The sequence below is a fragment of the Pristiophorus japonicus genome, chromosome 20, assembly GCF_044704955.1.
Source record: "Pristiophorus japonicus isolate sPriJap1 chromosome 20, sPriJap1.hap1, whole genome shotgun sequence".
NCBI classification, from domain to species: domain Eukaryota; kingdom Metazoa; phylum Chordata; class Chondrichthyes; family Pristiophoridae; genus Pristiophorus; species Pristiophorus japonicus.
In genome coordinates this window covers 16,608,553-16,625,690 of record NC_091996.1, presented here as the reverse complement: position 1 = coordinate 16,625,690, position 17,138 = coordinate 16,608,553, and the positions used below count along the sequence as shown (strand labels likewise).

Genomic DNA, 17,138 nt, shown 5'->3' with positions numbered 1-17,138 from the left:
AGACTTCGCCCAGTGGAAGCTGTATTTGCAGCTTAGAACTCAATTGAAAAAAAACAGCTCTGCATAGTGATATTTGATACATGTATTATGATTGAGAAGGCTTCTATTTATCATGAATTGCAACATACCCATATTTGGGAATAGTGAAGTAAAGTACTAAACTCATGCACACAGTGTGCACATTTGGCATCATTACTTAAATTGGTTTGTACTTATGATACTGTCCTTATACATTTTCCACTGCTGTAATCCTGACTTCACAGAAGTATCTCCAATGTTGAGCCTGAAAGTATTTCATTCCCCACAAAACCATATTTCTGTTGTGCAATGGAATCAGTCAGTGGAATAGATTGGAGAAAAGCATCTAACACAATTTTCAGGATATGACATGATTGAACTTGGTCTCAGCCACAAAATAAATTTATACAGACCAAAGAATGGATTGATCAGAATCAAGCAGAACAGCAGGGAATTGGATATATACTTGAAAACGAAAAAGATTGAAGGGCCATGGGAACAGACTGGGACTAATTAGTTAGCTCTTTCAAACAGCCAACACAGGCACGATGGACCAAATAGCTTCCTTCTGTGCTGTATGATTTTCTGAACAGGATTTACAAAGATTTAGCAATATTAAGGTTTTCAAGCAGCTCCCCGCTAAACTCTTTCAATTTACAGTCATGACAAAGATGTAGGTGGTGCTTGGCACGCCTGTCAGTAGCCACTTTTGGACATATACTGCACCTTTTTAAAAAAACTTTATTTTTCTATACCACATTAAATCCCCCTTTAAGAAAATTTCCTAAACCCTTAAATAATGCTGCAGAGATGTAGCTGGACAAAACTATGTTGATGAACTGCAGCTGGACTGATTTATACAAATGTATTAGAGTAGCAAGCAACAGCAGGCATACTTACTTCAGGGGTTACTGGAGTAACAGAGAGCCACAAATATTTTTAGTTTTTGAGAAAGCTAAATTAGTAATCAACCTCATTCTGTAGATTTCACTAATTCTGCTTTTCGGCCTTCAGCATTGATTTTATAAAATACTTGTTAGTTAACTGCCAGAAAATGTGTGTGTACTTGGAAACTTTAACATTTAATACTCAAAAGTTCAAACCTAGTTTTCTCCCTGTAAAATCTTAATAAAAAAAGAAACAATGATGCTGACGAATATCTTCCCTTTAGATTTTAAAAAGTTCACATGAATAATAATGCAAATTACTCAAAATGTTATTCTCATCAGGGATATATGTGCTTTAAAAAAATTAGTCAATGTCATGTGCCAATGTATGCATTAGCTGAAGATGCAGTAGTAAGAAAGAACTTGCATTTGTATAGCGCCTTTCAAGAACTCAGGACTTCCCAAAGCACTTTACAGCCAATGAAGTACTTCGAAGTGTGGTCACTCTTGTAATAGAGAAAAATGCAGCAGCCAATTTGCACACAGCAAGCTCTCACAAACAGCGAAGAAATAAATAACCAGATAATCTGTTTTTTAATGATGCTGTGAGGGATAAATATTGGCCAAGACGTGGGAGAAAACGCCCCTTCCTTTCTTCAAAATATTGCCATAGGATCTTTAACGTCCACCTGAGAGAGCTGACGGGGCCTCGGTTTAACATCTCACCAGAGAGGCGGCACCTTTCAGCAAATCGCACACTACTGCACCCAAGGATCAGCCTAGATTATGGGCTCTCATCCTCAACAGGCGCTCAAACCCACAACCTAGTAACTCAAGAGGCGAGTGCTCTATCATTAAGTCACAGCTGTCACAAAGTGGGCACTTGAGCGAGGTCCTGGATGGAAGCCCAGTGAGAGTCGGCGCCTCGAAGGGGAGAGAACCGAGGCTGCGGTGTAGTGTGCAACAAGTTGCGTTTATATGGCACCTTTAACATAGTAAGACGTCCCAAGGCAATTCACAGGAATGTTACCAGACAAAAACTGATATCGAGCCATGTAAGGAGACACGAGGACAGATGGCCAAACACCCAGTTTTTAAACAGGGTCAGTAGTTTTTCCTGCCGTATATATTGGCACCAAGAAACTAAACAAACCCGATGGGACAAGCCTCCTTGGAAATCAAAACCAGAGCAGGGCAGGCAAGACTTAAGGATGACATTCGTGCACTGGAGGCAATGCAGAGAAGACCATGATGCTGATCCCCAGTGTTAAACAGACCGAGTTATGATGAGAGACTTGGATGGTGGTCATTTTAACTTACAACTTACAGTCAATTAGGAGCGTAAAAATCAGATGGGGTGTAAAACTTTGATGCCAAAGTTGACAATCTCCCTAAATTCAGTTAAAATAAAAGCAGCATTGTATTAACACTGCTCCCAGTCTCTCTCTATTAATAACCCATTAGCATCATATATGCTGCTGCTAATGCAGAAGGAAAGGACAAAAGAGGCTGCATCATTCATCATCATCATCATCATCATAGGCAGTCTCTCGAAATCGAGGAAGACTTGCTTCCACTCCAAAAGTGAGTTCGCAGGTGACGGGAATTACAGTCTCTGTCGCAGGTGGGAAAGTCGTTGGAGGAAATGGTGGGTGGGAAATCTGGTTTGCCGCACACTCCTTCCGCTGCCTGCGTTTGTTTTCTGCATGCTCTCGGTGACGAGACTCGAGGTGCTCAGCGCCCTCCCGGATGCTCTTCCTCCACTTAGGGTGGTCTTTGACCAGGGACTCCCAGATGTCAGTGGGGATGTTGCACTTTATCAAGGAGGCTTTGAGGGTATCCTTCAAACATTCCTCTGCCCACCTGGGGCTCGCCTGGCATGTAGGAGTTCCGAGCAGAGCGCTTGCTTTTGGAGTCTTATGTCCTGCATGCGGACAATCTGGCCCGCCCAACAGAGCTGGTTGACTGTGGTCAGTGCTTTGATGCTGGGGATGTTGGCCTGCTCGAGAACACTGATGGTGCATGTGCCCTCCCAGGGGATTTGTAGAATCTTGCGGAGACATCATTGGTGGTATTTCTCCTGCAATTTGAGGTGTCTACTGTATATGGTCCACGTCTGACAGCCATACAGGAGGGCGGGTATCACTACAGCCCTGTAGACCACAAGCTTGGTGCCAGATTTGAGAGCCTGATCTTCAAACACTCTCTTCCTCATGCTCTCATCAGATGCACAACTGACGTCAGAGCACAAATTGTGGCAAAAACACAATTGATATGTGCAAAACAGAAGTATTTTTACAGAATCCAGCAAAGAAGAAATATTGTAGCAAAAGTTGAATATCCTGAAAAATCTAACTTCCAGCATGTTAATGTCCATATTTCAGTCATGTAAATTAGCCCACTGATTGTAACTCTTCATATCCTACACAAAACCACATAAAAAGTACGGATCCCAAAGGTAGCTGTACAAGATGGTGTATGTAGTACCAAAGAAACACTTCTTTAAAAAAAAGTTTGCAAAAGAGAATAGGATCTTTTCTGCAAAACCATGTTTTGGCAGTGATCACAATCACACAATTAAGTTATGGTTAGGAAGAAAACCAGTCGTGGAATCTTTTCAGGGTTAACATTTACATTCTCAATGTTATCATTCTTAGTCTGGTCCTCCTTCAGTTTATAGAAATCACGGCTGTGGTCTGCTTCACTCCCTCAGTTAATGCTGCACTATAAAACATGCATGTTTAACGGCTAAGGGTGACATTTCTTACACTGTTACTAAGCTATGTTCAGTATCTATTAAATAGCAATTATTTTAGTTTCCCAAAATGCTCAGTTGGTAAAGCCACTGCACAGTGTGGAACTAAAAGTAGAGTTTCAATCTCCAATCTGTGCTGATTTAGCTAATCTCTGCCAGAGGAGCAGTATGAATGCAATAGTTGGCCTCAGCATCCTGGGCTAGAAAGGCAGGGGGGTGGGGGGGGGGGGGGGGGGAGATCGACATGCTGGGCTAAGAAAAGGAGACATGAACTAAGGCCCTCACTCCATATAGCTACCCAATATTCTCTATTGGAAGATGCTCAAGTGTGGATATTGTTGGGTGAAGATAGGATCTGGTGCAACTGTGATGTTCTACATGGTAGAATAGCCAACAGACATTCACTTTTCTGGACTCACACATTGTAATGTATGCAGCTGTGAGGATGCTCACAGGTTTGCAGAGCTGTTGAGATGGAAGTGGATTGTGATGTTCACAAGATTCAATAAAACCCCAGCCAGTTGGGTTCAGGGGTTCCACAATGGCGCAGGTGGTTGTGAGCCTGGTAGATCAACTGGTAATGTGTAGTGTGATTGTTAAAACTTTGCTAATAATCCAACTAGTTATTAATAGCAATGTGTTGCTATGAATTAAGCAAAAAACCCATGAAGCAAATACATAACACACATGAAGAATGAGTAATTGGGAGAGGCACCAGAAGGTATGCAGTGTCCATGGAATCATAGCTCAGCTGGAGAAAAGGGCTTTTTTTTTTTAAAATCAGAAATTTATTCTACCGTACTACTGGCATAAACTCAAAGCGACAAATAAGATGGGCACGTTTATCAGTCTTTATTCTGTTTTGCTAACACCAAAAAGCTAGGTTGTTTGGAACCTAATCACTCTTTTCTTTTCAAACTTGATGTCCTTTCACCATACAGCTTCGCCCTTCACCTAGGTTTCTTAACAACAAATCCTTACAAGAAACAAAAAGACATCATAAATGTTATTTATGTGGACTTGGCTGTACAGAGTAAATACACCAGAGGGCTCATCCCCTGGAGTCGCAAGGGATCCCATAATCCCTTGGGAGCACAAGTATTTAAGGAGGCTTCACAGGTTGACGAGGCACTCTGGAGACCTGCAATAAAAGACTACGGTCACACTTTACTTTGAGATCACAGTGTTCAGTCTGACTCTTTCTCCATACAACACAACTGGCGACGAGATACAGATAGCGAACCCAAAGATGCAGAGAACAGTGGGCATCCTGGAGAAATTTTTGGAGGGAAATCATTGGGAAACTTTTGTGGAGCGACTCGACTAATACTTCGTGGCCATCGAGCTAGATGGGGAAGAGAGCACTGCCAAACGAAGGGCGATCCTCCTTACCGTCTGTGAGGCACTAACGTATGGCCTCATGAAGAATCTGTTCACTCCAGCGAAACCCACGGAGAAATCATACGATGATTTGTGCACACTGGTCCGAGAACATTTAAACCGGAAGGCGAGGTACCGGTTCTACACCTACAAATGGTCTGATCGCGAGGTACCGGTTCTACACCTACAAATGGCCTGAAGGCCAGGAAGTGGCGAGTTATGTCGCTGAGCTAAGACGCCTTGCAGGACATTGCGAATTTGAAGGACATTTGGAGCACATGCTCAGAGACTTTTTCGTAGGTGGCATTGGCCACGAAACCATACTTCGCAAACTTTTGACTGTAGAGACCGCAACCTTGAGGCAGGCCGTAGCAATAGCCCAGGCGTTCATTGCCACCAGTGACAATATGATGCAAATCTCTCAGCACACAAGTGCTGCTACAAGTACTGTGAACAAAATGATGTTTTTAAATCGCAACGTAAGGGGCAGGTCACACATACCTACAGCTGCACGTCTGCAGATGTCTCAGAGTCCACCATCAAGGGTGATGAATGCAAGGCCATTAACACCTTGTTGGCGCTGCGGGGGTGATCATTGTTTCCATTCATGCCAATTCAAAGAATATGTTTGCAAGGGCTGTGGAACAATGGGACACCTCCAACAAGTGTGCAGGCGAGCTGCAAAGCCTGATAAACCTGCAAGCCACCATGTTGCAGAGGAGGACAGATCGACAGAGGATCACGACAAACCAGAGCCTCAGATAGAGGAGGCAGAGGTACATGGGGTGCACACATTCACCACAAATTGGCCCCCGATCATGCTGAATGTTGAACTAAATGGACTCTCAGTGTCAATGGAGCCGGACACGGGCACGAGCCAGTCCATCATGGGAAAAAAGACTTTCGAAAGGTTGTGGTACAACAAGGCCTCAAGGCCTGTCTTAACTCCAGTTCGCACGAAACTGTGAACTTACACTAAAGAACTGATTCCTGTAATCGGCAGTGCTACCGTAAAGGTCTCCTCTGATGGAACGGTGCACAAGCTACCACTCTGGGTGGTACCGGGCGATGGTCCCACGCTGCTCGGCAGGAGCAGGCTGGGAAAGATACACTGGAACTGGGACGACGTCAGAGCGCTATCGCCCGCTGACAACACTTCGTGTGCCCAGGTCTTAAACAAATTTCCTTCGCTGTTCGAACCAGGCATTGGGAAATTCCAAGGAGCAAAAGTGCAGATCCACCTAACTCCGAGGTCGCGACCCATTCATCACAAGGCGAGAGCAGTACCGTACATGATGAGAGAAAGGGTAGAGATCGAGCTAGATTGGCTGCAAAGAGAGGGCATCATTTCATCGATCGAGTTCAGCGAGTGGGCCAGTCCTATTGTCCCGATCCTCAAGGGAGATGGCACTGTCAGAATCTGTGGCGATTACAAAGTAACTATAAATCGTTTCTCCCTGCAGGACCAGTACCCACTACCAAAGGCCGACGACCTCTTTGCAACGCTGGCGGGAGGAAAGACATTCACGAAGCTGGATCTGACTTCTGCCTACATGACGCAGGAACTGGAGGAATCATCGAAGGCCCTCCCCTGCATCAACACGCACAAAGATTTTTTTGTTTATAACAGATGCCCGTTTGGAATCCGATCAGCGGCGGCGATATTCCAGAGAAACATGGAAAGTTTACTGAAGTCGGTCCAGCACACCGTGGTCTTACAGGATGACATCTTGGTCACAGGTCGGAACACAGTCGAGCACCTGCAGAACCTGGAGGTGGTTCTTAGTCGACTCAGCCGCATGGGGCTCAGGTTAAAACGCTCGAAGTGCGTTTTCCAAGCGCCTGAAGTGGAGTTCTTGGGAAGGAGGATTGTGGCGGACGGCATTAGGCCCACCAACGTGAAGACGGAGGCAATCGAGAACGCACCGAGGACACAGAACGTGACGGAGCTGCGGTTGTTTCTGGGGCTCTTGAGCTACTTTGGTAACTTCTTATCGGGTATGCCTTTGTAAAAGCGAGAAAATTATTATGCTCAAACAAATTGCTTGTGTTGTATGATCCATGTAAGCGTTTGGTACTAGCATGTGATGCATTGTCATATAGCGTTGGGTGTGTATTGCAACAAGCTAATGATTTCGGGAAATTGCAACCGGTTGCTTATGCATCCAGGAGTCTGTCTAAGGCTGAGAGAGTCTACAGCATGATTGAAAAAGAAGCATTAGCGTGTGTCTATGAGGTAAAGAAAATGCATCAATACCGGTTTGGATTAAAATTCGAATTGGAAACTGACCATAAGCCACTTATATCCCTGTTTTCCGAGAATAAAGGGATAAATACCAACGCATCGGCCCGCATCCAGAGATGGGCGCTCATGTTGTCCGCATACAATTACGCCATCTGCCACAGGTCAGGCACAGAAAACTGTGCCGATGCTCTCAGTTGGCTGCCATTGCTCATCACTGGGGTGGAAATGGCGCAGCCTGCAGATCTAGCCATGGTTATGGAAGCATTCGAGAGTGAGCAATCACCCGTCACTGCCTGGCAGATCAAAACCTGGACAAGTCAGAACCCCTTATTATCTCTAGTCAAAAGCTGTGTGCTTCACGGGAGCTGGTCCAGTGTCCCAGTGGAAATGCAGGAAGAGATAAAGCTGTTCCAGCGGCGCAAAGATGAAATGTCTATATAGGCAGATTGCCTTCTGTGGGGCAATCGAGTAGTGGTCTCCAAGAAGGGCAGAGACACCTTCATCAATGACCTCCACAGTACCCACCCAGGCATCGTAATGATGAAAGCGATAGCCAGCTCCCACATGTGGTGGCCCAGTATCGATGCGGACTTAGAGTCCTGCGTTCACAGATATAATACATGCTCGCAGTTAAGCAATGTACACAGGGAGGTGCCACTAAGTTTAGGGTCTTGGCCCTCCAAACCGTGGTCTAGGGTACACGTCGACTATGCAGGCCCGTTCTTGGGTAAAATGTTCCTTGTGGTTGTAGACGCATACTCCAAGTGGATTGAATGTGAAATAATGTCGGCTAGCACGTCCGCTGCCACTACTGAAAGCCTGCGGGCCGTGTTTGCCACACACGGCCTACCCGATGTCCTGGTGAGCGACAACAGGCCATGTTTTACCAGTGCGGAGTTCACAGCATTCATGACCCGTAACGGGATCAAACATGTCACATCTGCCCCGTTTAAACCAGCGTCCAATGGTCAGGCAGAGAGAGCAGTGCAAACCAACAAGCTTGAAGAGAGTAACTGAAGGCTCACTGCAGACTTGCCTATCCCGAGTCCTGCTAAGCTACCGCACGAGACCCCACTCACTCACTGGGATCCCACCTGCTGAACTGCTCATGAAAAGAGCACTTAAGACAAGGCTCTCGTTAATTCACCCTGATCTACATGAACAGATAGAGAGCAGGCGGCTTCAACAAAGTGCATACCATGATAGCGCAAATGTGTCACGCGCGATTGAAATCAATGATCCTGTATTTGTATTAAATTATGGACAAGGTCCCAAGTGGCTTCCCGGCACTGTCATGGCCAAAGAGGGGAGCAGGGTGTTTTGGGTCAAACTTTCAAATGGACTCATTCACCGGAAACACTTGGACAAAATCAAACTCAGATTCACGGACTATCCTGAGCAACCCCCTTGGACCCTACCTTTTTTGATCCCCCAACATACACACCAGTGGCAACCGGCACCACAGTTGACCATGAAGCAGAACCCATCATCCACAGCAGCCCTGCAGGGCCCAACACACCAGGCAGCCCAGCTGCACAGCGAGGGCCCAACAAATGATTCAACATTACCAGCTTTCACACCGAGACGATCAACCAGGGCAAGAAGGGCCCCAGATCGACTCACATTGTAAATAGCTACTCTATTGACTTTTGTGGGGGGGGAGGGGGGGGGGGGGGCGGCGAGTGTTGTTATATATGTGGACTTGTATTTACTCTGTACAGCCACCAGAGAGCTCATCCCCTGGAGTCCCAAGGGATCCCATAATCCCTTGGGAGCACAGGTATTTAAGGAGGCTTCACAGGTTGAAGAGGCACTCTGGAGACCCGCAATAAAAGACTACGGTCACACTTTACTTTGAACTCACAGTGTTCAGTCTGACTCTTTCTCCATGCACCACAATAAACTTTTAAACGTGCACCATAAGGCTGAAATGCATCAAACACAAGATTCCAAAGATGGCCATTCTGAAAAATCAATACATTCCAGGTTTTCTCTACATTCACAACTTGTTCATTGCGAATTTGTCAATAAGGCAATGAGTACATTACGAGCAGGCCCTTACTCAAGCCGTATTGTGGCAGACAAGATTTTTTTTCAATGGCTCCTTAAAAAGAGAAATAATTATCACGGCAAACTGAACTCATTTGAGATTGGGGGATGGCACACATTCCTTTGGTATAGCAGAGGCAGCTTTACTTCGCACCTAACTACTTTACCTTGAAGTGCTTGATGCTGACATTGGGAGTATAAAATGGAATATTTCACTCTCAAGCACTGATGAGCAAAAAATTAATCAACATCTTTTTAAAACAGAAACCCTGACACAGCTGAAAATGGCATGTTTCAATTTTGTACTCTCCCAAATAATATCATAGCACAAGAACATAAATAATAGGAGCAGGAGTCAGCCATTTGGCCCTTCGAGCCTGCTCCGCCATTCAATAAGATCTGAACTTGGCCTCAATTCCACTTCCCTGAACACTCCCCATAACCCTGGACTCCTTAAAGTTCAATAATCTCTTATCTCCACCTTAAATATATTCAATGACCCAGCTTCTACAGCTCTCTGGGGTAGAGAATTCCGAAGATTCACGACACTCAGAAATTCCTCCTCATTTTAAATGGGTGACCCCTTTTTCTGAAACTATCCTAACATAAGAACATAAGAATTAGGAACAGGAGTAGGCCATCTAGCCCCTCGAGCCTGCTCCGCCATTCAACAAGATCATGGCTGATCTGGCCGTGGACTCAGCTCCACTTACCTGCCCGCTCCCCATAACCTATGCCCCAGAGTTCTAGATTCCCCGACGAGGGGAAAACATCCTCTCTGCATCTACCCTGTCAAGCTCCCTCAGAATCTTATACATTTCAATAAGATCACCTCTCATTCTTTTAAACTACAATAAGTATAGTCCCAACCTGCTCAAGTTTTCTTCATAAGACAACCACTTCATCTCAGGAATCAACCTCTTAAGCCTTCTCTAAACTGCCTCCAATGCCAGTATATCCCCTCCTTAAATAAGAGGGCCAAAACTGTACGCAGTACTCCAGGTGTGGTCTCACCAACACCCTGTAAGGACTTCCCTATTTTTATACACCATCCCTTGCAATAAAGGCCAACATTTCATTTGCCTTCCCAATTACTTGCTGCACCTGCATGCTAACCTTTTGTGTTTCATGTACAAGGACCCCCAGATCCCTCTTTACCGCAGCATTTTGTAATCTCTCCCTATTTAAATAATAATTTGCTTTTTTATTTTTCCTACCAAAGTGGATAACCTCACATTTTCCCACATTATACTCCATCTGCCAAATTTTTGCTCACTCACTTAGCCTAACTTTATCCCTTTGCAGATTCTTTGCGTCCTCCTCACAACTTGCTTTCCCACCTATCTTTGTAACATCAGCAAATTTGGCTACATTACACTCGGTCCCTTCATCCAAGTCATTAATATAGATTTTAAATAGTTGAAGCCCCAGCGCTGATCCTGTGGCACCCTACTAGTTACGGTTTGTCAACCTGAAAATAACCCATTTATCCCGACTCCCTGTTTTCTAGTTAGTTAGCCAATCCTCTATCCATACTAATATATGAGCTCTTATCTTGTGCAGTAATCTTTTATGTGGTCCCTTATTGAATGTCTTTTGGAAATCCAAATACACAACATCTGCTGGTTCCCCTTTATCCACCCTGCTTGTTACATCCTCAAAGAACTCCAGCAAATTTATCATGATTTCCCTTTCATAAAACCATGCATACTCTACTTGACTATTATGATTTTCTAAATGTCCTGCTACTACTTCCTTAATAATGGACTCCAGCATTTTCCCAATGACATGTTAGGCTAACTGGTTTATAGTTTTCTGCTTTCTGTCTCCCTCCTTTCGTAAATAGAGGCGTTACATTAACGGTTTTCCAATCCGCTGGGACCACTGCAGAATCCAGGGAACTTTGATGGATTACAACCAATGCAGCCACTTCTTTTAAGACCTTAGGATGCAGGCTATCAGGTCCAGGGGACTTGTCCATCTTTAGTCCCATTAGTTTGCCTAGTACTTTTTCTCTAGTGACAGTGATTGTTTTAAGTTCTCCCTCCCAATAGCTCCTTGATCATCAATTATTGGGATGCTTTTAATGTCTTCTACCATGAAGACCGATACAAAATATTTGTTCAAAGTCTCTGCCATTTCCCTGTTTCCCATTATTAATTCCCCAGGCTCATCCTCTAAGGGACCAATGTTAGCTTGAGCTACTCACTTCCTTTTTATATAGCTGTAGAAGCTCCTATATTTCTTGCTAGTTTATTTTCAAACTATCTTCTCTCCCTTTATTATTTTTTTAGTTGTCCTTTGCTGGTTTCTAAAAAATTCTCAATCCTCTGGCCTTCCACTATTCTTCGCAACATTGTATGCCTTTGTTTTCAATTAGATACCATCCTTTACTTCCTTAGTTAGCCACGGATGGTTTGTCCTCCTCTTGGAACAATATGTTTCTTTCTCAACGGAATATATCTTTGCTGAGAGTTATGAAATATCTCCTTAAATGTTTGTCACTGCTTATCTACCGTCTTACCCTTAATCTATTTTCCCAGTCCACCTTAACCAGCTCTGCCTTCATACCTTTGTAATTATCTTTATTTAAATTCAGGACACTAGTTTGAGAACTAGTTTTCTCACCCTCAAACTGAATTTGAAATTCTACCATGCTATGATCACTCTTCCCAAGAGGATCCTTTACTATGAGAATCATTAATTAATCCAGTCTCATTACACATTACCAAATCTAAAATAGTCTACTCCCTTGGTTGGTTCCACAATGTATTGTTCTAAGAAACTATCCCAAATACCTTTGCCAATTTGATCTGTCCAATCAATAAGATTAAAATCGCTCATGATTATTGCCGTACCTTTGTTATAAGCCTCCATTATTCTTAAATTTATACTCTGTCCTTCAGTGTAGCTACTGTTAGGGGGCCTATTGACTACTCCCACCAGTGACTTATTTCCCTTATTATTCCTTATCTCCACCTAAACTGATTCTACATCTTGATCTTCTGAGCCAATATAATTTCTTACTACTGCACTGATCTCATCCTTTATTAACAGAACTACCCCACCTCCTTTTCCTTTCTGCCTATTGTTCCAAAATGGCAAAGATCCCTGAATATTCAGTTCCCAGCCTTGGTCACCTTGCAACCACGTCTCTGTAATGGCTATCAGATCATACCCATTTATTTCTATTTGTGCCGTCAACTCATCCATCTATCTTGTTACGAATGTTACGTGCATTTAGTTAAAGAGCTTTTAATTTAATCTTTTTACCACTTTTCCCTACTCTGACCCCACTTTCTGATGTTTATATACTCTGTTCCTTCCTGTCACACTCTGGTTATCATTACCTCTATCGCTACCCTGCACTATTGCCTTCTCCTTTCTCTTCGACTTTTTAAATTTCTGCTTACCTGATCCCTCCTTTAAAAATTCAAATCATAATGTGCATTATCCACAACAGAACTTAATTTATGTGATGTTTTCATGTGATTTGTGTCAGTTCCAAAGTATAAAAATGATCCTTAAAAATATATGAAAAGGTTAGAGGAGTTCAATTGTTCTAAAGCAATTTACATTAATAGCAGCAATAAATGGCCAATATACAGAATTTACCAATTTCCGCTCCTGCTTGAGCTCCTGAATATAGCGCGACAGCTCTGCAAATATTAGCCCACTCAAGTTCTCAGCGATCACCTCATGCTGGCCTGCATAGTCATTCATTTCATTCAGAACGGCCAGAAATGCTCGACATGATGTGTATCTGTAAAATAAAATATTCGGTTATACACCACTTTAAAAAAAACTCAATTCCAAAATGTGTTAATCGAGCATCATAGGGTCAGGATAAAGACAGTCTAGAAGTAAACTATCAAAATTTACCTTGAACATCCAAAAATTAAATGTGTTGACATTCCAGGTTTCCTAAAATACAAGTTGTGACTATATCATAATATCTTACTCAGAAAATATTTTTAACAATTGATGCGCACAAACAGAAACTGAACTAAAAGAGATAACGCATTCAAAGCAGGTCAATTTATAGCGTTGGTGATTTTGTACATCATCCAATAAACAGGCATCAAGTAATATCACCAAGCAAAAACAGATGGAGTATTTTGTTTCAAAAAATTCCTGTGATTACTAGTTTTTGATTTGTGATGTAAACATGATAAATGGTCAGTTTGGATCATGAAACAAGGCCAAAATAACAGCAACCAGGAAAGGCCTTTTTTGTCCCCAAATTATCATGTTTTAGTCTCCTCTGGTTTATGAAAATGCTGTTTTTTTCCTAACACAAGCAGCAGTTTCTCAAGAGAAAGGGAGAATTTAGAATCTTAAGCTTTGATCTTACGTTGAAGGAGCAAGCATTGTTTTGTATTTTTTTCCCACTCTCTCTCATGATTTTCTCGGTTTCTCTAATCATTTTTGATCAACTTAATGTTTTATAGATTATAGGAGCTAGACTTTGACAACACTGCTGAAAAACAGCATGCTAAGCAGTGCATTAGATTGACCAGGTTTGAATTAACCAATTATTTATTGTCCATCTGCTCTGTTCATGGAAAGGCATCCACACGACAATGTTCTCCAACTCCTCGAATGTAAGATCATGAGTTATCATTTCACGAGACAGAACTAGGTCACAGTAATTAACTTTGTCACCTCGCCAGTGTCCTGAGCTTTCAGCAGTGATTGAAGGAAAGGATAAACACAGGGGAAATTACTTTCAGTAGTAGTAGCCTGGTCGTTTTTCCCAGCTTACATGGACTACAATTGGAATGCAAAACCTCAAATAGGTATCCATGGAAGAAATGGGGAAGGGTATGGATAGCAAACTCAAATATTTTCTACCAAGTAGGAGATTTCCTGGATTTTTTTCACATTATCTAGCTTGGGGACAAGGAGGGAAACACTTCTGCATCAAAACCACTCTCACAGTAGTTAATTTTTCCTTTAAATACACGCAAACTCAACAGCTCTTTCAGGAACAATTGATGCTCACGATTAAAATTATTTTCCATTTCCAGTAAAAACCAGTCGAAGGTCGATTTTCATCCTCCTATCTCTCTCCCCTACCATCTCCATCCACCCTCCCCCCTGCTACCGTCCTAAGAGTTGCTTTAGGATGTGAAAGTGAGTTATCTTCATGTTTGGTGTGCTGGGGCAAGTACAGAAATACTACAAATCAGTCCAATCACATAGAAGAAAAATAAATTAACTACTACAATGTCTAGTTCCCTTAAAATTAAATTTTAGTTTTTCTAAAATCTAAAAAGACAAATATCTCAGTTTCCACTAATTTGAAAGAACATGTAACTTGCATCATGTACAACAAAGCAAAATACAGCAGCACAGAATAACACTGGTACTGTATCTGGATGCCTTTACTGCATTTGAAGGATTGATGGATTGTATTGTTACTTGGATCTGAAAGGAGCACTCACTTCTGTTCTTCCTCTTCTTTGGAGTTCCGTTTTGGCTGATACTTCTTCGAGAGATTCCTGAGGAATAACACAAATAAGCTACATGAGCTCAAAAACATGATTTTGCTAATTAATCTACATGTAGCAGGAATACCTGTTTACTGAACAAACCAAGTCACTTCATAGGTTCTTGCCACAGCACTACAGGATTTTTGAATTGAAGTAAAATAAAGACTTGTTTCAAATAAAAATTTATTTCAGAAGTACAATTTCCTCTAATTAAATACAGATCATTGTGTGTCTCAAATGCCTTTAATATAATTTTCAGAACTTCATATTCTATACTCCCAGAAAGAGGAAATCTATGGGATAGGGAGGCTGGAGAAGCACTCCATTGAAAACTCAAGTCGCAGTAATCCCAGTATATAAAAAAAGTACCATTTTCAACAAAGTTCAACAACCCTTTACATTGGTACTCTTATTTCATCTAGATCGTGAGAGAATGACACCTTCTCCACATCATGTCCTGGCCAATATTTATCCCTCAATCAACATAACAAAACAAGCCAATGATCTGGTCATTGTCACATTGCTGTTTGTGGGAACTTGCTGTGTGCAGATTGGCTGCCAGGTTTCCTACGTTACAACAGTGACTATACTTCAAAAGGACTTCATTGGCTGTAAAGCGCTTTGAAGACGTCTGGTATCGTGAAAGGCGTCATATAAATCCAAGTCTTTCTTTTTTCTTTATCCGTGCACTGACTGCCCACGGCTAAAACTGGCTTCTTAATCCCAATGCCAGAACTGCAGAGCCACCAAATAAAAAGGGAGATGATTCTGCTGCCTGAAAAAACAGGGAGGAGGTGCTGCTGAGGGAGTATAAAGAGCTAGGAGATAAATTAAAAAGCAGGGCCTCGAGGGTAGTGATCTCAGGATTATTGCCTGAGGTAAGCGCTAATTGGCAGAGACACAAAGATCAGGAAAGTGAAAGCGTGACTGAAAGTTTTGGGAATGATGGGGTTCCATTTCATGCAACACTGGCACCAGTATTGGAACAGGAAAAAGCTGTACTGCTGGGATGGGCTATGGCCTAGGTCCTAGCTGAAAGGATAAATAGGGATGTAGAAAGGATTTTAAACCAATAAAAGTTGGGTGGGGAAGAGAGGAAGGTTGAGGAGGGTTCGGCTAGAAATAACAGTAAAACTGTTTACCTAAAGATGAGGAAAAGGTCAGTGTGCAAAATAAATAATCCAAGTTCAGATAATAGTATAGGAATTAATAATATACCCGATATAAATAGGAGTGTTCAAAAATAAGAAAAAGTGTGATAAGTTAAAAACTGAGAAAAACATTCCTGACAGCAGTGATGCAGTAGTGGGATGCATAAATGTGGAGATCAGAGCAGTTGAGAGATTTTTTTTAATTTTCCTATAAGACACATCAAATTTTCACATTATTTTCTCAAAACAGCAGTTGTAAACACTATAAATTTCTCATCATCATGGGCAATCCCTTGGAATCAAGGAAGACTTGCTTCCACTCCTAAAGTGAGTTTTTTGGTGGCTGAACAGTCCAATACGAGAGCCACAGACCCTGTCACAGGTGGGACAGGCATTCGTCGGGGGAAGAGTGGGACTGATTTGCCACACGCTCCTTCCGCTGCCTGCGCCTGACCTCTTCGCGCTCGCGGCGTTGAGATTCGAAGAGCTCAACGCCCTCACGCATGCACTTTCTCCACCTAGGGCGGTCTTCGGCCAGGGACTCCCAGGTGTCAATGGTGATGTCGCACTTTACCAGGGAGGCTTTGAGAGTGTCCTTGTAATGTTTCCGCTGCCCACCTTGGCTCGTTTGCCGTGAAGGAGCTCCGCACAGAGCAATTGCTTAGGGAGTCTCGTGTCTGGCATGAGAACTATGTGGCCTGCCCAGTGAAGCTGATCGAGTGTGGTCAGTGCTTCAATACTGGGGATGTTAGCCTGGACGAGGACAGTGATGTTGGTGCGCCTGTCCTCCCAGGGGATTTGCAGGATCTTGCGGAGACATCGTTAGCGCTATATCTCTCGCGACTTGAGGTGTCTTCTGTACATCGTCCATGCCTCTGATCCATACAGGAGGGCGGGTATTACGACAGCCCTGTAGACCATGAGCTTGGTGGTAGATTTGAGGGCCTGGTCTTCGAACATTCTTTTCCTCATCGGCCGAAGGCTGCACTGGAGGCGATGTTGAATCTCCGTATCAATGTCTGCCTTTGTTGATAAGAGGCTCCTGAGGTATGGGAAGTGGTCCACATTGTCGAGGGCCACGCCATGAATCTTGATGACTGGGAGGCAGTGCAGTGCGGCGAGGACAGGCTGGTGGAGGACCTTTGTCTTACGGATGTT

The 17,138-nt window shown here is 43.1% G+C and overlaps 1 protein-coding gene across 6 annotated transcripts in view; it reads right to left on the bottom strand.

The window, feature by feature from the left end:
* fnbp1b (formin binding protein 1b) overlaps positions 1 to 17,138 on the bottom strand; it is a 337,119-nt gene that overhangs the window by 161,635 nt on the left and 158,346 nt on the right. For all 6 annotated transcript variants that reach the window (XM_070863799.1, XM_070863797.1, XM_070863796.1 and 3 more), the window contains 2 exons: positions 14,782 to 14,838; positions 12,950 to 13,097 (listed from right to left, as the gene is read on the bottom strand). In XM_070863799.1, coding sequence (XP_070719900.1) covers positions 12,950 to 13,097; positions 14,782 to 14,838 — 205 coding nt within the window. The remainder of the gene's footprint in view (positions 1 to 12,949; positions 13,098 to 14,781; positions 14,839 to 17,138) is intronic.